Here is a 23630-nt window from a genome sequence, read left to right on the forward strand (position 1 = left end):
ATAAACCTCTACTAGTGCCTCCGGCACAGCCCGAGCCGCCTCTCTAACCACCTGGCTCGGAAAGAGATCCAGATCAGAGTTCTTATCAGCGGGTATACCCTCGCAGTGACGGCAATCTCATCTCTAGTGAACAATGGAGGAGTCTCCACGTCGCTCCTGTCAAGAGGCGGGAGCACATCTCCATGGAGGAAGAGGCCTTCTATAATCTGTCTGACCTCAGTTGCTTCTCTAGTAGTGAGCGTTCTACACTTCAGTACTCTTTTAATTATAAGGCTATATGGCCTTCCCCAAGGTTCAGAGTCCACCTCAGCCAATAGCCACCGCCAGCACGCTCTTTTCGAGTCTCGAATCAGCAGGTTTAGCCAGATTCCTACATTCCTTCATTCTCTACATTCCTTCATTCTGTTTCTACATTCTCTGTACTGGGCAATACTCTTTCAAAGAGTAGTAATACGCCCGCGACGCCAGTCTCCTAAAGCATTCCTTTCTCAACATTCCTTTTTCTTGACGATTTCAGGTGTCCACCAATATACTTTGATATTGGTGTTGTTGATATAGCCACAGAGTCAAATTTTGTAAATTTACGCTGGTCTGTGCGCATTGTGGCGAGGAAGGTCACAAACGCGATGATTATCCACAGAAGTCAGATACTCCAATCTGAGCGAACTACAAAAGGTTGCGCGAGAACCATAAACACTCAGTTGCTAGTAAAGTATGTGGTTGTTACTTGCGGGCAGTTGAGCTATACGTTGAATCTCTTGATGGTTAAGTTTGGTCAACTGAATGCCCAGGGTGCTTATGTAGTCCAAGTTGAGTTAGGTGAAATTGTTGAGCGACGGAGCTTCGATGTTATTTTTCTGCAGCACCCGTATGTGATTAAGGGTGATCTGCCTGGTTTTTATGACTGGAAAAAGTTTTACGTAGGACATAGTAGCATGTCTGCTATCCTGTGTAGGAGGTCGCTTGATAGTGTCTTTGTGCGACAGGCTTCTGACACACATCATGTAGTGGTCAGGCTTGTCATTAATGGTCAGGACTTGATTATAGTCAGCTCGTACTTTCAGTATAGAGATCCCACTGAGGAACACCTAGTGAGATGGGATAAAATCCTTAGATTGATAAGATTAAAATAGCTCCTACAGCTTACCTAACAACGTGAGCGGACTAAGCGTGGTGCCATACACCATCGGCTTACGTGTCCCAACCGCTCACTTGTCATATATTTGCTAAAATGGGAAGGCGCACCCCGTCAACTACTAAAAATATTTGTGACATCCATAATAAAATTTATTTCGTCTAGGCAGCAATTCGATTCCACGCCTAGGCCGCTGAATGCCAGTAAGTACCTGTCCACCATTTTATAGCTCTTGGAGCCGTAATAATTGGCTGGTGGTCAGCCATACTCAGGGTTAGCTTCCCACTGCAATCTGGTCTGTGGTTGATGATTCACACTTATTGAGGGACAGCTAATATGGCTTCTGGCTTGGCAAGAGCAAGGAGGATGCCATATTGAAGGTGAAGGTGACTCATAGCCTGTCCGTCATTGAAAAGCAAACACGATGGAGAAATTTCTCTGCTTTATCTTTAAAAACAAATACAGTACGTATACTATCGCAGTGTATATTCGTACTATATTAAATTATTTTTTTAATTTGTGATAATATTTTTATTTCTCAATGTCACTACATTATGTGGTACGCGAATGTACCACATACGCGAATAAGGAAAATTTTTGCAGTGAATATAGAAACGATATCGTAAAATATTTCAGTGCGAATAAAGAAATCACGAATAAGGATAGTTCACTATAATGCATATGTTTATAAATTATTAACTAAATAGAATAATCTGCAAGAAGACTGATTTTACAAATTTTTACTTTAAAATCTTCTCAAAGAAGTTGTCAAACTCTTTTCTCAATCTCATGAGAACAACTTATTCTGAAAATTTTATTTCATGTTATGGATTTTATTTACAGCCATCTTGGTTTCTTTTTGCTTTAAGAAAAGGGGTTGCAAATGATTTTTTCTAATGAATTCAGATGATAATAATATTTCTATATATTTCTAAACCTCTAATAGTGTCTCCAGCACAGCCTGGGCTGCCTCTCTAACCACCAGGCACAAAAGGAGATCCAGACCAGGGCTCTTATCAGTATTCAAACACTAAAAATTACAAAAAGTAAAACCTTTCAAAGTACTATTTAGTACTTCTGAACTCATATTTCTGTTAATAATCTAAGCGAACTCTCCATAAAAATTATACGCTTTTTCTACTTTCTCTTAGTGCCTAATAAATATTTTTTTTATCTTTCTAAACATTGGGATATTAATAAATTTATGCTGAGACATTCTCTTCCCTAAGTATTGAAAATTTGCAGAATTTAAACAAAATGTTATATACGAAAATTCAAAATTAAATATCAGCTGCACTGATAGCAACTCAAAAAACTTATTAAAAAGTATCATGTGATTTTATTTTGTTTACATGTTTATAATTGTTGGATGGTATACCTAGTGTATTGCAAAGATATCATGTAACACTTCAGAATCTAAAGTATCTCATTAACTTTGTATTTATTTCTTTGCACACAACATATATTTTATTCTTGTCTGTAATTTGGCAATTAGTATCCTGAAAAAAGATTCACCAATTAGGTTTTGAATTACAATCCTGTTCTTGCTTATCATTTTATCTCAGCCTCTTACAACAGAGGTACTAGTCTATTGAATTTATTATGTTAGCTTGCAGTTACGAATGTGATAGATTATCTCATGAGAATAAGGGGAAAATAAAATATCTTAAAATAATTTTAGGTACTCTTTGAAAAAGATAAGTTTGAATATGGCAATATTTTGATTATTGCTAACTGAAGAACAGTCCATGGTGGCAAGGGGGGTTGAATTTACCTTGTCGCCATTGAATTTTTTTACTAATACTCGATGAAACTGAAATGTTTTTTGAGATAAAATAGTTTAAATACTGCACACTTAAAATTTTCTATATGAGGTGGCTTGGGGCAAATGCCTCTACATTCCTATCAAATATAATGATAATTCCCTTCCCAGATTTTGAGAATCAGATTCTGAGAAACACATATATATTGTTTTAATTCTGGTTTTTAATAGTGTCTAACAATTATATTTTTCAAAACACATAGCGATAGAATCATTGTAATAAGGATAAAATCAAAACCTAAACCGACATGGATTGTTAACGTCTATATGCCTACAAGCGCCCATGATGATGGTGAGGTAGAGTGTGTATAAGAAGAGATTGATGAAGCAATTAAACACGTAAAAGGAGATGAAAATTTAATAATAGTTGGAGATTGGAATGTAAGCATTGGAAAAGGCAAGGAAGGAAATATAGTGGGGAATACGGGCTGGGCAAAAGGAATGAAAGAGGGGACCGACTTATAGAGTTTTGCATGAAGTATAATTTAGTAATTGCCAACACCCAATTTAAAAATCATAATAGAAGAATATACACTTGGAAAAAGCCAGGCGATACTGCAAGGTATCAGATAGATTATATCATGGTTAAGCAAAGATTTAGAAATCAACGCGTTGACTGCAAAACTTACCCTGGAGCAGACATTGATAGCGACCATAATTTGGTGATAATGAAATGTAGATTGGGGTTTAAAAACCTGAAGAAAAGGTGTCAGATGAATCGGTGGAATTTAGAGAAACTTGAGGAAGAGGAGGTAAAGAAGTTTTTTGAGGAGGACATTGCAAGAGGTCTGAGTAAAAAAGATAAGGTAGAAAATGTAGAAGAAGAATGGGAGAATGTTAAAAAGGAAATTCTTAAATCAGCAGAAGCAAACTTAGGCGGAATAAAGAGAACTGGTAGAAAACCTTGGGTTTCAGACGATATATTGCAGCTGATGGATGAACATAGAAAATATAAGAATGCTAGTGATGAAGAAAGTAAAAGGAACTATCGGCAATTAAGAAATGCTATAAACAGGAAGTGCAAACTGGCGAAAGAAGAGTGGATTAAAGAAAAGTGTTCAGAAGTGGAAAGAGAAATGAACATTGGTAAAATAGACGAAGCATACAGGAAAGTTAAGGAAAATTTTGGGGTACATAAATTAAAATCTAATAATGTGTTAAACAAAGATGGTACACCAATATATAATACGAAAGGTAAAGTCGATAGATGGGTGGAATATATTGAAGAGTTATATGGAGGAAATGAATTAGAAAATGATGTTATAGAGGAAGAAGAGGAAGTTGAGGAGGATGAAATGGGAGAAACAATACTGAGATCTGAATTTAAGAGAGCATTAAAAGATTTAAATGGCAGAAAGGCTCCTGGAATAGACGGAATACCTGTAGAATTACTGTGCAGTGGAGGTGAGGAAGCGATTGAGAGATTATACAAACTGGTGTGTAATATTTATGAAAAAGGGGAATTTCCGTGAGACTTCAAAAAAAGTGTTATAGTCATGATACCAAAGAAAGCAGGGGCAGATAAATGTGAAGAATACAGAGCAATTAGTTTAACTAGTCATGCATCAAAAATCTTAACTAGAATTCTATACAGAAGAATTGAGAGGAGAGTGGAAGAAGTGTTAGGAGAAGACCAATTTGGTTTCAGGAAAAGTATAGGGACAAGGGAAGTAATTTTAGGCCTCAGATTAATAGTAGAAGGAAGATTAAAGAAAAACAAACCAACATACTTGGCGTTTATAGACCTAGAAAAGGCATTCGATAACGTAGACTGGAATAAAATATTCAGCATTTTAAAAAAATTAGGGTTCAAATACAGAGATAGAAGAACAATTGCTAACATGTACAGGAACCAAATAGCAACAGTAACAATTGAAGAACATAAGAAAGAAGCCGTAATAAGAAAGGGAGTCTGACAAGGATGTTCCCTATCTCCGTTACTTTTTAATCTTTACATGGAACTAGCAGTTAATGATGTTAAAGAACAATTTAGATTCAGAGTAACAGTACAAGATGAAAAGATAAAGATGCTACGATTTGCTGATGATATAGTAATTCTAGCCGAGAGTAAAAAGGATTTAGAAGAAACAATGAACGGCATAGATGAAGTCCTACGCAAGAACTATCGAATGAAAATAAACAAGAACAAAACAAAAGTAAACAAAAGTAAGAAGAATTTTGTTATTTGGGAAGTAGAATTACTAAAGATGGACGAAGCAGGAGCGATATAAATGCCGAATAGCACAAGCTAAACGAGCCTTCAGTAAGAAATATAATTTGTTTACATCAAAAATTAATTTAAATGTCAGGAAAAGATTTTTGAAAGTATATGTTTGGAGTGTCGTTTTGTATGGAAGTGAAACTTGGACAATCGGAGTATCTGAGAAGAAAAAATTAGAAGCTTTAGAAATGTGGTGCTATAGGAGAATGTTAAAAATCAGATGGGGGGATAAAGTGACAAATGAAGAGGTATTGCGGCAAATAGATGAAGAGAGAAGCATTTGGAAAAATATAGTTAAAAGAAGAGACAGACTTATAGGCCACATACTAAGGCATCCTGGAATAGTTGCTTTAATATTGGAAGGACAGGTAGAAGGAAAAAATTGTGTAGGCAGGCCACGTTTGGAATATGTAAAACAAATTGTTAGGGATGTAGGATGTAGAGGGTACACTGAAATGAAACGACCAGCACTAGATAGGGAATCTTGGAGAGCTGCATCAAACCAGTCAAATGACTGAAGACAAAAAAAAATTATATTTTGTTAAAATCAGTACATATATATTAACAAGCAATGATTAAAAAATTATGTTTGTGTAAAAGTACAAACAGTATTTTAACATATAAATAATCTTATTTCAGTAAAATCATTTCAGTATCTTAATAGATTGAAAAATTATATGGAAGTTGATATGTATATTACTCACCTTCCAAAGATTTTGTGATTTGTTGATTTCTTCAGTTTTCCGTAAGAATTCATCATTTGCAGTAATTATATTTACAGTTACGATGAACAGCAATATTAACAGTTTCAACATTGTAATAATTATTAATATGAAATCCTTCTGCTGAAAATTTATGAAGTTATTATTGTCCAAGTATTTAAGTTATTTCTTACTCAACTACAGTGGAAGAATAGACAATGTAAATCTTACAACTAAGAACCTTTTTATATAAGTAATTCATGATATTATAAGCAGGAAATATTTATATATAATTAAGAGCAACGCATAAGTATTAAATTTATGACTCAAATTTATTGAGTTATAAAGATATTAATTAAATCTTGTTTAATTTTGAGAGTTTTGATAAATAAGCTTTTCTTATCTCAAGTTTTTATTATTTTATTTCAATTTTTGAAAAGTTACAGGAAAAAATATTAAATATTTATTAATATCTCAGAAAAGAGATCTCCATTTTTAATGTCATTGTTATATTTTTTACATAACATCTCTCAATAATTAATACATGATACTTGTACATGTAACTGTTCTATGCAGATTATCTTATGAAATGAAATATAATGTTAAACAAAAATTTGATATCATTATTTTTTTATTTTAAGATGTTCGTTAAAATTTGTTATGTTCATTGTTTATGTTTTTTATTCATAATTCATCATTTTTAAATGTCATTATACAACTACAGATATTACCATTACAGATATATGTAATATCTGTTTACTTTATGTTGAGGCCTGAAGTAAACTAAACAGATGCCAAGAAAATCAGTATGAACCTGATGTACACAAAACTGCACGACAGCTTCTGGGCGCCTGATTTAGTTTCTATTGTAATAATAATACAGAAATAGTTGCCTATTACTCAGTATATTCTGAAACATTTAATGTTTATTAATTTAAGAAAAGGTTATAGATTGTTAAATATACTAAAGTTATCTTCGATGGTAATTTTATTTTACCATTACATCAGCAATTGTCATATGCAGTCAGTAGCTATACAAAATAATGGTTTAATGAAATGATAAACATAAATAGGTTTGTAAATAACTTGTTAAGTGCTTTACACAAACCCTAAAATACTATTTACAGATGTAAAATAAATTAAAAAAATATTTTATGATTTATTACTATATTTTGTTGTTTTTTTCTCAATTTCTTACGGTGAATCACTCGATAAATAATCATATCCACTCAACACCTCATCTTCATCTTCACTAACATAGATTCTGATGAGTCATTTTCAAAATTAATGAGTTTATCTACCTCGATATCAACAAAATAATCCATCTTCCACATTTTTTTTTTGCAGCAATGTTTAACAGAGTTCCACTACTTATTTACCTATTTACTTATTTAGTTACCTCAGTGATACTGTTTTTAAGTAAAACCTTTACATCCACTAATTTTTAAGTTTTATTATTCCAACCTACAAATCCTTTTACTTGACTCCACATTAGTTCTGCTGGATTCAGATTGCACTGGTATGGCGGAAGCCAGAATACTGTATGTCCATTTGCTGCAGTCATATCATCAGTTACATATTTGTTAAATTTTTAATTTTTTTTTTTAACTTCCTCTATGAGTTCAACCTTTAAAAATTTAGAATCACGTGTGATTGTTTTTCTCTCACGATACTATATCCGCTTTTAGTCATGATATATTCAGGATTTTTTTTAATTTTACACTATGGTATGGTGCATTATCCATAACAATAACACTATTCGCCAGAATTAATTTCATAATCGTATTAAACTAGTTTTTAAATAAAATTACCATTCATATCTTTGTGGTAATCACCCTTTTTATTGGATTTGAAAACTAATAATGCTGTCTTAACAAATCCATCTTCACACCTTACATTACCTACAATCAGCCTTTCCTTTGCTACTTTCCGATTTTGTTTTCCTTTGTTACTTGCCGATTTTACACCAGTACTTTAAAACCAAACAGAAAAGCTGTTTAAACATCTAAACGGAAATGTCACACTAAATTTTATTGACTGAATGATCTTCGTTCACTCAAGTTTCAACCAGATACAAAATCTTTTTTCTATTTTTCTCTTTAATTTGTTTTTAAAACTCTTTAATTTGTTTCAAATATTTCCTTCGCCAAATCTTTATGTCATCTCTAGCAATGATAAAACTATTTCTACTTTTTACTGTAAATTTGAAACCCATCGATAAAAGAAGTTTATGTAAACTAGCCCGACTAATTTTCGGTAAATCCGGATCACTTATGACATTTGAAAGTACCTTATTAAGTGTGGGCAATCCATTTTTTTTTTTTTAAAGAAACCGCGGACTTTGGATCTGACAGCATTTTTATTGAAATCGTCAAATTGACTAAAACGGGTTTTGAACGTTGTATTTTCTTCTTTTGCGTGTTTAATAGCACGTATATTTTCTTTTCAGCTCACGATCTCCCAATATTTAAAATGAATTCACTCGTGAATTCAGATGTAAGCGCTTCTACTAGTTTAATTTCTAAAATACGTTATTTTTCGAGAAATTTATTGAAAACATTAAGAACTATTTTCTTTTCCCCACTTCCTAATATTTTACCTTTTCTGTGTTTAAATATACAGCAAGAAGAACTCTCAGCCATAGGTATTAAATTTCACGACGCTTATAAACAAAAATATAATTTCTAGCACTGTAATAAAACAAATAAGTCGTAAATCTCAGTATAATTCTTACTTAAACCAAATTTATGACAAAAACAATCTCAGTCAACGTAAATTGTATCACGAGCAGTTAACAACGCCACAGTTAAAATAACAATGAAGTTTCACAAGACCAAGTAATCGTTTTCAAAATAGTGTCGGAAATATAATTTAATTGTCATAAAACTATAAATAGCTATGAAGTATTGCTATTGTTTATATAACGTCGTGCATGATACGTACCTTACAATTTAAATGCTTGCACCAACACACGGAACGTTTGTTAACTCTAGACCTCAAGCAACCCACCGGGTTGGTTTAGTGGTGAACTCGTCATCGCAAATCGGCTGATTTCGAAGTCGAGTGTTCTAAGGTTCACATCCTAGTAAATGGAGTTACTTTTATACGGATTCTAGATCATCAGTTCCGGGGTTCTTTGGTGGTTGGGTTTCAATCAACCACACATCTCAGGAATGGTCAACCTGATTCTGCACTTCATTTACATTTATTCATATCATCCTCATTCATTCTCTGAAGTAATACCTTACGGTGGTTCCGAAGGCTAAACAGAAAGAGAGATCTCAAGTAGCGAATAATATATTATAAATTTAGGAAACTGAAATTAGTATAAATTTTTCAATAATAGTGTATTGTGTACATTACTGTAGATCTAACACATTTATAATTACATAGTAATAACTAATAATGTGATAATCTGAGATTAATAACAGTCGTAAGTAATGATTAACGTTCTTATTGTGTGGTAGCTATTTTTAAAAGTGATGTGTAATTTTTGTCCATCCTGTGGATTGTATAACTAGTTGAAGGTTGTTATTAGTATTTTTGTTGTGTATTTACACGCACCACACACATGCAAAGTTTTTGCTTCAGGCCTCAATGTAAAGTAGACAGAAAATACATTTATTGTAGATGATAGTAAATATATGATAAGATAAACAAATAACAATGAGATTTAACTTTACTGAATGCATGTGATTGAGGGCTAACTCATCTTTTCCTTTAATTTGTCTAGCCATCCGTTAGGTTAAAGTTAGCATTAAATGACAGTTTTTGTAGTGATCAGAAACTTGTTTCTCAATACCTAGTTCTATCTCAGCAAAGGTCAGTAATTTTTTGTCATCATTTGTACAATCAGCTTCATCATAAATACTATGTCATTAATACTGGATATTTTTGCATAAACAAAGTGTAAATTATCTCAATAAAAATAATTCTTCTTAAGTTATATTTGTACATCTTTATAAAAAAAACTTTCAGAAAAAGGATTTGAAATAAAATTCACAGAATGGAGTGAGATGCAAAAAAGAAGATAATAATCAGCAATAAAAAAAGTTTGAACTGAAATTTCAACCAACAGTTGATTTGATAAATTCTGAGACCATATTGTTAAGACACAGGTTTCATTTGCTCCTGTTTTATTAAAATGAGGAACTTTAGATTTTAAAAAAAGGACTTTTAAAATTTAAAAATAAAATCTTCACTTTTTTCTTACTCTTTATAAATTCTTACTTTTTTATTACTCTTATTTAAATTTGTCTAATGCATTATTTTTAGTCAGTCTTATTCTAACCTTCAAAGACTCAACATGTATTTATTATGAATGTATAATTAATTAATACAATAATGTTATATATATATGAATTACAAGTTCAAATATTATAATAAAAATAATTTATATTATAAAATAAATAAAGACTTTTATTTATTTGAATGAATCAGCGAATAGTAAAATATTTAGAATCATTAAAACTTACCGAGGTATTGAACCAAGGCGGCATATTATTCGACATTTGTGGTCCTCCGACCGCGAATATAATCTGCAACTTTGAAGAATCATAATTTTTTGGTCTTCCAGAACTACGGATAAAATCTGAAATTTTGAAGAATCATCATCTTGATCTTCCAGAATCACGGATGTAATCTAAAATTTTCAAGAATTAATGTTCAATAAATTACTACAATAATAGGGCTCGCAGCAAATTGATCTACATTATTTACGTAATACCTTTTTTAATTTATTATTACATTTAATTTACATCGTCTCATCATTTGTGTAATAACAGTGAATCATTTCATATTTAATTTACTTTGTTAATAATTCACATTGTTAATTTAAGTTAATACTATTGTTATGGATAGAGAACAATTAATTAGACAAAGAGGGTTAGTAAAGGCCGCTATAACAAGGATTGGCACATTTACTCACAATTACGATCCTTCACAAGGTTATATTCCCACCTTACAAATTAAAATAAGGAATCTTCTTGAATTTCGAAACAAATATGACACCATTCAATCAGAAATTGAATTAGTATATTTTGATGAAGTTTTAGCTTCGGATCGTACACAAGTCGAAGAAGACGTGTACTATAGAGTCCAAATTGCAATTTTTAATATATAAATACATATAAATTTTCCCGAAAATTAGGACTTACGAGGGTTGTCTGAAAAGTTTTGAGTCTCAACATGAAGAGGGCAGCACTAGTCAACAAAAGTTAGTGAATGTATTCGAGCATGCGTTCAAAGGTGCTCACTAAAATTTCATCCATTTTGGACGCTCAGTTGTTTGATAATCGTTTGAGTAAGTCATTGTGAGTGTTTTTGTGAAAATGGAAAAAATCGAATACCGTGTCGTGGTTAAATACTTGCATTTGAAAGCCAATACACCTACGCAAATTAAAACCGACTAGGAAGCTGTTTACGGGGACTCTGCCCCATCATTTGCCACCGTGAAAAGATTGGCAGCTGAATTTAAACATAGTCGTACCAGCTTGGTTGATGATGAGCGTTCGAGACGGCCAAAAACTTCAACCACCACCAACATCATCGAAAGAGTTCATCAAATGGTACTGGACGATCGACGAATTAAGGTTAGGAGAGATAGCAGAGACTATAGGAATATCGAAAGAACGTGTTTGTCAAATATTAACTGAAGAATTGGATATGCGTAAGCTATCCGGGCGTTTGCTCACTTTGAACCAAAAACGCATTCGATGAACATTTCCAAGGCCCTGCTGAAATAGTTTAAACAAAACGAGTCAGATTTTTTCGCCTCGATTCATAACTGTAGATGAAACGTGGATCAATCACTACATTCCTGAGACGAAACAACAGACAAAACAGTGGACTGCGAAGGGTGAACCTGCTCCAAAAAAGGCGAAGACGGATTCATCGGCCGAGAGGTGATGGCATGGATGGATTAATTTACAAGCTGAAGGCAGAAAGTGCATAGAAACGACCACATTTGAAGAAGAAGAAAGTGCTTTTCATCAGAAAATTGCGCCAGCTCACACTTCGACGGTCGCCATGGTTAAAATTCACGAATTGCACTTTGAATTGGTTGACCACTTACCGTATTCACCAGATCTGGCTCCAAGCGACTTTTTCTTGTTTCCTAATCTTAAAGTTTTGCTTGGAAGAAAGAGATTTTCATCGGACGAGGAAGTTATCGCATACGTAAACGCCTATTTTGCGGAGAAAAGACGCCAGCTACTATTTGAAAGGGTTAAACAGGTTAACATCGCTGGAAAAAATGTATTGACTTGAAAGAAGACTTTGTTAAAAAACAAAACTGTTTTTTACAAAAAAATACGTCTTTCTATGTTAGGCTCAAAACTTTTCAGACAACCTAGGTAAACTTTCCCCAATTTAAGGCGTAAATAACTCATCTCAGTCGAAATACAGTGTTACACTTAACGTTACACTCTCGAAATAATAACTTTTCATTCAAAGTGGAATATTCTGTATCTGATATATCAGGTAGCCTCCTATCAACCACATTTGACATTTCCAATCTTAATCTTCGAAAGATTTCGAAATTATCTTCGAAATTACAGATATCCTATAATTCAGAAAACTAAATTAGGATATACTTAGCCGTCGCCTTTCTAATAACGTTAAGGGCAACAATACTGTCGCATCTTTTCTTGCTAGTAATACTTATAAAAATTTCTCTACTATATTCGAGAATTTCTGGAAAATTGAAGAAACTAATACTGATGCTTCAGTTAATGAAACCTCTACGTGTAAAAACATTTTCAATCCAACACTACTCGAAATAATCAAGGCAAATTTGTTTTGTCCACACAAAAATAATAACATTCAATTAGATGATTTTTTATGATTATCTTTAGAAAGAAAACTAATCAACCATGCTAACCTTAAAAAAGGACTACTCTGCTTTCATTCAGGAATATTTAGAATTAGATCACATGTCATTACTCGGTTCCAATGATTTGTTTAACAAATCGGATGTGAGCTATTTACCCCACCATCCAGTATTCAAGCCTTCTAGTCTAATAAAATTTGAGTTGCCTTTGACGGTTCAGCTAAAACCACTAATGCCCTAACCCTTAATGATGCTTTATTCCTCAGACTTGTAGTCCAACAAGAACTATTTTCCATATTGCTTAGATTCAGACTCCATAATTACGTCATTACATCTGACAGCTAAAATGTATCGTCAGATATTATTAAACCTAGTGATTCCAATTTACAACGTATTCTTTGGCATGTCTCGAGATCAAGAAATAAAATACTTCGCATTACGAACTGTAACGTATGGGACCGCTTGTGCACCATATTTAGCCACTAGAATTCAAATAGCTATTGAAAATGAGAATGATTTTCCACAAGCGTCTAAGACCATTCGAAATGATTTTTACGTTGATGAACTCATAATAGGTTCAGATAACTTAAACGAAGTTATTCAATTGAAAATTGATATTACTAAATTATTACAAAAATATGGGTTTCACTCTATAAATGGTTTTCCAATAATAGTACCGTTTCTTGTTTTGAACACAATTTTTCGATTCCTTTAAATCAAGAACAGAATTTACGTACTTTAGGAGTTCTTTGAAATAATTCTTCAGACACGCTACTTTACCAAATTACTCATTCTAATGATTCTAAAAAACACACCAAAAAAATATTCTGTCTATTACAGCAGGTGTGTTTGATCCTTTAGGACTCATTGGTCCTATTGTTTTCTCATATAAACACTTTATGCAATCGTTGTGTAAACTTAAAATTAATTGGGAGAAATTATTACCCAACACGTTACTAACACAATGGCTCAATTTATACAACCAGTTGCATTTGATTGAATCGCTTAAAATAATCGCTCCATCAAACCTAACGCTAATAGTAGAATCAGTTCTATTCAAGTACATGGATTCTTCGATAAAAGGCTACGGCTGTTGTATTTACATACAAATTGTATACGCCAACCATACAACTTCTTCTAATTTACTTTGTTCTACATCAAAATTAGCACCCTTAAAACAAATTACACTACAAGACTTGAACTTTGTGATTGTTTACTATTAAAGGTTTATTCGTTTATTATTAAAGGTATTTACTGCCTTAAACGTACATTTTGATGAGATATACTTATACAAAAATTCTACAATAAACAATCTAATTGGAAAGTATTTGTCAGCAATAGAATTTCTGAGATTCAGAAAAATACTTCAAATGATAATTGGTATTATGTCAAATTCTTTGATAATCCAGCAGACGTATTGTCTAGAGGTTGTACACCAAGTAAATTACTTGACATGTCACTTGGGTGAAATGGCCCTTAATGGCTTACACAATCTTCTTTCCGTTGGCCAAAAGATAATAATATTGCGTTTAATAACTATAATATGAATTCTGAATGTTTAATAGAAAAACGCAAAAATATAGTAACATCATTTGTATCTACTGTTGAATTCGATTACACAGAACGATTTTCTTTACTACACACTTTAATTCGCACATTTAGTTTCTGTTTTAGACTTTTTGATAATGCCAAATCAATTAAAACGGAACGAATCTTTGGTTCCCTAATTACAAAGCAATTAAAATCATACTCTTAACTTTTTTATTCACCGATCGCAACATATACATTTTAGTAACGAAATAAATAATCTTAAAAACAATCAAACCGTTTCTAACCATAATCACTTGATCCATTTCTGGATAATTTAGGCTTACTTCGTCTAGAGGCAGATTACAACAATCTGTATTTACCATGTTAAATATCCTCTTATTTTTCATCCAATTGCATACATTACGAAGCTGATGATTATTAATGCTGGGCATTTTAGACTCTTGCATTCGGGTGTTCGATTAACACATCATTCTTTATGTCAGAAATACTGGACTATAAATGTTAAAGAGAATTATTTATTTCTTCTATCATTTGTAAATATATGATATGCTTTCGATATACTGCAAAAAGCCAGGTACAACAGCTTGGTTATTTACCATCTTCCAGAGTTATTCGATCCCGACCATTCCCTGCTTGCGCAGTAGACTACGGCGGTTCAATTCTGATTCGTGATAGCGGGTAGTGGTCCAAGACTTTAAGCAGATCTTACGTAGTGCTTTTTATAAATAGCTATTCATTTATAAATAGTTTCTGATTTGACTTTATAGTCGTTTATTTGCAGGAACGCCATTTATTGTGTAACCGCTTTCCTTCCCGTAAGCGTTTTCCAATCCCGTGATCTTTGTGTTGGGAGATTTTGTATTGGTTACCAACGAAAATTCTTCATCCGTGCATTGAAAACGTGGAATTGTCACCCAGTTTACCAGGGCTCTGACAACCTTGTAAGGTTGTTGATTAAAATGCAGTTAATGGTCCATTAAGAAGACCTTGTGCATAAATAATGTTACTATCAATCTCAAATGATTGCTTCAAATAATATTGTTAAGAATGCGTATATTTTTTATCGACTTATTTTCATACTATTGTTCTCGTAATTTCATTTAATTTATATTCTTATGACTGTTAACATGCTCATAAATATTTATTAATATTCGTAACCCAATCTACATATTTGTATTATTTTAATTATGATTTCACATCTATATTATACATTATATGATTATGTATTAATTTATATATTAAGTACAATATGACACCAGTTTATAAATTTATTGATCTTGAGGATTAGGGTTCCCTACATTTATTTATTATTAAGACTAACGTGAATGTAATTCCAAACAATTACAGATAAAAATATTCAATTGTATTTATTTAAGCTTATGCTATTATTATTCAAAATACTATTATGAGCTTATTAATTAATTTATTATACATTTATATGAGTACTATTAATATTATACCGCAAATGAATATAAATTCCGTTTCAACTAAACATAAATATTAACAATTTAATTGTTTTATTGTGCATTTACTCACAATTAACTTGTTTGTTATTCTGTTGAAATGCAACATTACGGATTTTATCGTGTAATATATTACGTAACTTATTGTAATTGCAAAAATCATATGATTAATGCTATTGTTTGTAATAGTTTAATTTATATTATAAACGAAAAAAAATCATCTGATTTTTGGTGGGCAGTTATGTTAAGATAGAGGTTTCATTTGCTCCATTTTTATTAAAAGTAGGAACTTTAAATTTCATTAAAAAAAGACGTTTTAATTTAAAAAATAAAATTTTCACTTTAATTGCTACTCTATAAATTCTCCCTTTTTTGTTACTCATATTATTTAAATTTGTCTATTGCTTATTTTTAGGCTGTCTTTTATTATTCTTCAAAGACTCAACATCTGTTTATTATGAGTGTGTAATTAATTAATACAATAGTGTTTTATATATGAATTACAAGTTCAAAGATTATATAATGAAAATAATTTATATTATAAATTAAATAAAGATTTTTATTTATTCGAATGAACCAGCGAATAATAAAATATTTAGAATAATTAAACCTAATCGAGGTATTGAACTAAGGCGGCATATTATTCGACACATATGTTGTCTTTTAATGTTCTCTATTTAATTTAAGTTAGTTTGATTTTCTCATAAATTTTGAGAAATTAAAATTTTCAACTTCACATCTTGAAATTGAAAATTTTAAAATAAAATTATTATTTTATGCTCAAAATTGAGCATGATAATTAAACAAATACTTATATCATGGAAGTGGTAGTAAGGAACGGCAGATCTTAAGAGTTTTGACAAAACCAAGTTTAATAACTTGGTTAAAACTTGAATAGTTTTTATGTCAACATTTCAAATAGTTCAACGGTTCTAAACAAGTACTACATTAAGCTGTTGTTATACATATTATCCTTATCTCACAAGAGTGATAACTACCACTTATAAAAATCTGAAAATAAGACCATCTCTTCCTTGTACATCTAAAATTAAATTTTTTAGCTTACTCCTATGCACGGTTGAAACTTAGCTTTGATCTCCTTCCTTATTTTGAAATTTTCTAAGTTTTCACCTCAAAAATTTGTCAGAAACACATTTTGGCAAAACAAAATATTATCTGGTTTTATTAAATATTGTTTAAGTTCAAAATTTGTGATTGTTATTCTTCATAAACTAATAAAAGGCTCTCAGTTATAAATTATATTTACGATTAATTAAATAGATTACACACAATTTATTAAATGTCATATCATTTAAGGAAATGATTTTACCTATAAAAACTGAAGAAAAAAATAAATATAAAATAAAAATTCATCATTTTCTATTTGGCTGCCTCCATGTCTTTTTTCTCAAAAAGATCAAATAGGTTCACATTCAGGTAAACTATATAATTCCAATTTGGTGGGTTCATTCTGTATATGACCTTTAATCGCGAAGTAAAAAGTAAAACAAACAAAAAATCAGCAAACAACCACTGTTTCTAGAACAAAAATACTATAACTGTCGCTGCATCTAGGACAGATTTTAGCCGATGCAACAGTTTTGTCTGGTACTATTGCACAACTTAATCTCAATTAGAAATGTAAGACTCATTTATTTAATCGCAGTTTAATAAGATCACTAAAGATTTAGAACAAAATTACTGATCGGTTACTTGATAGGTCCACTGCAGAGTTGACACAGCGGGAGGATATAATGTATAAGAGAAGTAGAAAAGAACATTTCCAAGGTCTATGACGTCACAAGCAGCAATAAGGAATGTCCGAGACCAGTGTCCGGCACTAGGAGACCAGTGTACGGATACTGTATCTGGAAAAGATAAGTTGGTGTTGTAGGAGCGGTCCAGGCCGTCGACGGCCTTTTACGGGTGCTGTACCCGTAAAAGGCTTCTAAGTGTGCGCATTCAGAGTGGAGGCGAATACTACACACGCGCTGGATACACCGGCTTTCCATTTCAGCAATTTTCGTAGCCAGCGACAGGAAATATGCAACCGATTCAACACAAAAACCAAAATAAAGGAGAAATTACTTATTAATTTAAAAATTGACAGAGTCGGAAACTTGTAAAGCCCTATCTTGTCGTAGGCGTGAGAAAAGTAACTGACAGATACGGATTGTTATTAGTTGTCGACTTACATGACAAACTAGAAAACTTCAATGTGTTCCACCATGTCGAACTTTACAGCGATTAGGAATTGTAAAAGTTTAATATTAAGTTCATATATCACGGGAACAGAGGTTTAAGCGTAACCGTAATCAATTTGTAAATTTTTTATGTAGACGTAACCGATAGAAATCTTTCTAAGCTTTTACCAAATCTGTAGGTGCAGAACAAGTTCTCGCCATTGCGTTATAATCAGAATGAACGAAACATACGGTCGAGTTGTGACAGCTGCGGAGGGTTGATTTATGTAAATCAGAAGCTGTAACTTATTTTATTTTTTTTTGTACTACCGTTATGAAACGGTATACAATACCCAAATTACTGCGTGTTAATGTACGAATTTCAGCTCAAATATGCCGTTATTTTGGTGAATATAGCGTTTCGGGTTTCGAAGCTGACCTAGTCTATAGCTACAGATTTTAACTTTTTGCTGGAAACAGCCGACCGAGTACAGAGGCACACTATTTAAGTGCATATAAGCCGGTTTGCTGTCTTCCCTGTCTTAAGATATCTGGATATCGATGAATCTACATTTGACTGGTTTCACTTCTCAAATCGTCATAGGGATAATAATCCGAATTTAGGTACACCTTCAGATTCTTTATCTTACAGTTGTTAAAATTAGACATGTCATTACTCCGTTGATTTTTCGGTCAGTTTGAAAAGCCGACATCAATTAACGTGGCTTTTTCTCTCCAGTTTGTTATTCATACTTTTTGGATAATAACCTCTCTGTTACATTTACCATATTAAAATGAAAACTTCTGATCTGAGATTTTTCAGATCAGAAGTTATTTTTACTTGTTTTTCAGATTGGTGTGTTAATGGTTAAGTTAATTGTTTTTCATAAAATAAGGGTGGAATATTGAATAAAATAGCTTAAAAAACTGACTTCAAAAATGTAATTTTCAGAGTGATCTGTCTGGTAAAAAAAAAATAAAATTATCACTTATATATATATATATATTTCTCCAACCAGTTTCCCAGCTTCTGCCAGGTCTGAGTGTGTGTGATAGGCAAATGGAATTACTGCTACTGGCTTGCCAGGCAAATGCAATTACTGCTACTGGCTTGCCAAGCCTGACATAGCTGCAATGTAACTGTAACTGTACTGGTAAACATGTACATGAGTCTGGAAAAGACTCAGATCGATCATTCCTGAGATCTGTGTTTAATTGAAACCCAACCACCAAAGAACAACGGTATCCACAGTCTATCATTCAGATCCACACTAAAACAACTGGCTTTACAAGGACTCAAACCTTAGAACTCCAGACATTGAAAATCAGCTAATTTTGAGATGAGTTTAATTACTAGACTAATGTAGTGGTTAATAAGATTATCTCCTATAAAGCTGAACATAATCTGTATTTCAGTGCTAGCTAGCAGCAAGCCATAGGCTCAGCGAAATAGGAATAGAAAGCTACCACAGTACTCAAGTCAAGTCTATTATTTATAAAGTAGAGACATGGTGTTTTTGGGAATGGCTACATTAAAAATATGTTTTAAATGTTAGTTATACTTCTACAGTTTATCAGTTTTCATGAATAGCTTCCAAACACTTAGTGTCCTTGCCAATTAAAGAAAGATTTTGGTGGCATCTAAAGCCATTTCTGAGGTAGAGTGGAATTACTTTTTTTTTTTGTAATTCTTGTTGTTCATTCTCAGAAATATTTTTATTGTTATAAAAATAATTTATAATCTCATTCATTTCTCCAAGTTATTAAATAATCAATTGTTTTCAGATAGAAATGCAAAACATTTCAGATAATGAATTTTATTATCAGCAATATGCTCAGTTAAATTAAAAATAGTTTTTTATGCAAGTAGACTATAAATTGGGAATTCAGAATATTCAGCAATGGTTATTGTATAAAGAGCTCGGTTTCATTGTGGATTATATAAATAGTAATATTGGTGGTTCATAGATAAACTGGTTATTTAAAGGTAGAGCAGTACTGATTTATTTAAATAAATATTACACATCAACATCACGATTATGTTCATTGTGTTGTAGTAAAGAATAGGAGGATGTTTACAATTTATTGGTGTGTGTTTATTTTATGTTGAAAGACATTTGTGTAGAGATCCTCGTTAAAAGTGTATGCAGTTGAAATGAGAAGATCGATTTATTAAATCGTATTACTAGGACTTTACTGGTTGAGATATGCCCGATGCCAGGAAGAGGTAAAGATGATTTTTGAGGAGGACATCACAAGAGGTCTGAGTAAAAAAGGTAAGGTAGAAAATATAGAAGAAGAATGAGAGAATGCTAGAAAGGAAATTCTTAAATCAGCAGAAGCGAACTTAGGTGGAACAAAGGAAACTGGTAGAAAACCTTGGATATCAAAGGATATATTGTTGGTGATTTATGAACATAGAAAGTATAAGAATGCTAGTGAAGAAGAAGGTAAAAGGAACTACTGAAAATTAAGAAATACTATAAACAGGAAATGCAAATTAGCGAAAGAAGAGTGGATTAAAGAAAAGTGTTCAGAAGTGGAAAGAGAAATGTTCATTGGTAAAATAGACAGAGCATACGGGAAAGTTAAGGAAAATTTTGTCGTGCATAAATTAAAATCTAATAATGTGTTAAACAAAGATGATACACCAATTTATAATACGAAAGAAAAGGTCGATAGGTGGGTGGAATATATTGAAGAGTTATACAGAGGAAATGAATTAGAAAATGTTGTTATAGAGGAAGAAGAGGAAGTCGAGGAGGATGAAAGGGGAGAAACAATACTGAGATCTGAATTTAAGAGAGCATTAAAAGATTTGAATGGCAGAAAGGCTCCTGGAATAGACGGAATACCTGTAGAATTACTTTGCAGTGCAGGTGAGGAAGCGATTTATAGATTACACAAATGGTGTGTAATATTCGCAAAAAAGGAGAAGTTCTATCAGACTTCAAAAAGAGTGTTATAATCATGATAGCAAAGAAAGCAGTAGCAGATGTGAAGAATACAGAACAATTAACTAGTCACGCATCAAAAATATTAACTAGAATTCTGAACAGAAGAATTGAGAGGAGAGTGGAAGAAGTGTTAGGAGAAGACCAATTTGGTTTCAGAAAAAGTATAGGGACAAGAGAAGCAATTTTAGGCCTCAGATTAATAGTAGAAGGAAGATTAAAGAAAAACAAACCAACATCTTGGCATTTATAGACCAAGAAAAGGCATTCGATAACATAGACTGGAATTAAATGTTCAGCATTTTAAAAAAATTCAGGGTTCTGTATAGAGGTAGAAGAACAATTCCTAACATTTACAGAAACCAAACTGCACCAGTAATAATCAAAAAACATAAGAAAGATGAAGTAATAAAAAGGGAGTTTGACAAGGAATTTCCTTATCTGTTACTTTTTAATCTTTACATAGAACTAGTAGTTAATGATGTTAAAGAACAATTTAGATCCAGAGTACAAGGTGAAAAGATAAAGATGATAGGATTTGCTGATGATGTAGTAATTCTAGCTGAGAGTAAAAAGGATTTAGAAGGAACAATGAACGGCATGGATGAAGTCCTATGCAAGAACTACTGCATGAAAATAAACAAGAACAAAACGAAAGTAATGTAATGTAGTAGAAATAATGAAGATGGACCACTGATAGTGAAAATAGGAAGAGAAAAGATTCTGGAGGTAGAAGAATTTTGTTATTTGGGAAGTAGAATTACTAAGATGGATGAATCAGGAGTGATATAAAATGCTGAATAGTACAGGTGAAACAAGCTTTCAGTCAGAAATATAATTTTCTTACATAAAAAATTAATATAAATGTCAGGAAAACATTTCTGGTAGTATATGCTTTACATGGAAGTGAAACTTGAACGATCAGAGTACCTGAGAAAAAAAGATTAGAAGCTTCTGAAATGTGGTGTTATAGGCGAATGTTAAAAAGCAAATGGGTGGATAAAGTGACAAATGAAGAGGTGTTGCAGCAAATTGATGAAGGAAGAAGCATTTGGAAAAATATAGTTAAAAGAAGAGAGACTTTAAGATCACATATTAAGGCTTCCTGGAATAGTTGCTTTGATATTGGAGGGACAGGTATATGGGGAAAATTGTACAGGCAGACAATGTTTGGAATATATAAAACAAATTGTTAGGGATGTAGGATGTAGGGGATATACCGAAATTAAACAACTGGCACTAGATAGGGGATTTTGGAGAGCTGCATCAAACCAGTCAAATGACTGAAGACAAAAAAAATCCTAATAATTTCATAATTAGCATTAAGGGACTTCCCGCTCACTCCGTATAATTAAAGATAAGCGTGTTCGCATTTTTTTTACACATTAAGCCGGTTTAATTATCAAAGTATCAGGTACTATAATACCGTAATCTTTAAAAAAAATTATGAGTAAAGCTATATTAAGAAATTGTATACAGTTGTTATAGTTAATTATGACTTATGGGGTAAAATAACAACACTTCTGGCTTGAAAACATCAATTCTGTATTTTTTTATTCCCCTCTCTCTGTAATAGAAATCTCTTTAGAGCAGCGAAAATTCTGGGTCCATTTGAAACCGCTATAGAAAAATTTGACTGTATTATGTTTATGCCTGTAAATGTTTCTTGTGTGTAATATTATTTACAAATACTGATTTCTACTGTAATAAATATTTATCAGCAATTAGGAATTCAATGTTCGCGTCGAAATAATCTCTAGTGCGCAACCTGTTGTTTGTAATAAGAAATAGCATTTTCTGTCAGCTTGATAGATAGCAATAGTTGTTATTATGTGATGGTGTTAAGTGTTACAGCACAGTATCTTCACAGCCATCATCATACATTTTCTCTTTTGTATTTCCTTCTTGCCTGTACGTTTGAGTTGGAAACGGAATGATTCTATGAGCGTGTCTTTTATAACTGTTTTCAGCTGTTTCTTTTATTTGCTTGGGATTTATTTTTTTTAGTGGAATTAAAATGTTATTTATTAGATACTTACATCTGGCTTTAAGTTAGAATAAATCAGTTGTTATTTTCTGTCATGTGTTTTATTGTTAAGAAGGATAAAATTAAACAAAAATATTGTTGAGGTTATGATCGACTTGGCTCCTTCAGCTTTTAAGATACGCTAAAATTTTTATATAAGTTACTTTTTTTTTGAAACGATGGGAGGCAAACATAAACAGGCTCAACGTACAAAAAATAATGTCCGGGTGAGTAGCTTAAATTAAAATCAAAGCTTTCCCTGCTGTGTTAATTGTGCGGGCTTGACGAATCAAAGTTAAAAACAACTGAAAATTGTTTGTACAGTTCCATTTGAATTGCTGGTCGTAGTTTATGGGTTTTTGTTTAAATTATTTGTGCACTTGTAAGTTATTTAAGATTTTGCTGGTTATGTCATACCTAATGATATTATCAATTGCATGTTTAGCTTGTCTCCTTAATCATTCAAATGAAATGCTTAGGTTCTTATATTTAGATTATGTTCGATTTGTTTCCAGCACTGTTCTCATCCTGACTTACCTTTGAAACGGGTAAGTCTTAGGGGATTGGTAAGGTTAGTAGATCAACAATCCCCTAATTATAACGTAATCTCTATTACAATGTCAGTTAATTGTTTTCATGACCAAACCTTACGCTTGGAGTTTGACAAAGCTGTTACATTTACACTTATCAACACCAGAATTCAAAAGTTTGTCATATCCCTAGTTTAATACTTATTTTGTTCAAG

General features: G+C 32.1%; 2 protein-coding genes across 2 annotated transcripts in view; one reads left to right on the forward strand and one right to left on the reverse strand.

Moving 5' to 3' along the window:
* LOC142321597 (cathepsin B-like cysteine proteinase 4) overlaps window positions 1-6118 on the reverse strand; it is a 30041-nt gene extending 23923 nt beyond the window's left edge. Inside the window, exon 1 of the mRNA XM_075359819.1 lies at window positions 5883-6118. Coding sequence (XP_075215934.1) covers window positions 5883-5993 — 111 coding nt within the window. The 5' untranslated portion in view covers window positions 5994-6118. The remainder of the gene's footprint in view (window positions 1-5882) is intronic.
* A 16546-nt stretch (window positions 6119-22664) lies between these two features.
* Window positions 22665-23630, forward strand: part of Ltn1 (E3 ubiquitin-protein ligase listerin) — a 101720-nt gene continuing 100754 nt past the window's right edge. The window contains exon 1 of the mRNA XM_075359820.1: window positions 22665-23112. Within this exon, the coding sequence (XP_075215935.1) occupies window positions 23065-23112 (48 nt within the window). The 5' untranslated portion in view covers window positions 22665-23064. The remainder of the gene's footprint in view (window positions 23113-23630) is intronic.

The sequence above is a fragment of the Lycorma delicatula genome, chromosome 3 (genome assembly GCF_047948215.1).
Source record: "Lycorma delicatula isolate Av1 chromosome 3, ASM4794821v1, whole genome shotgun sequence".
NCBI classification, from domain to species: domain Eukaryota; kingdom Metazoa; phylum Arthropoda; class Insecta; order Hemiptera; family Fulgoridae; genus Lycorma; species Lycorma delicatula.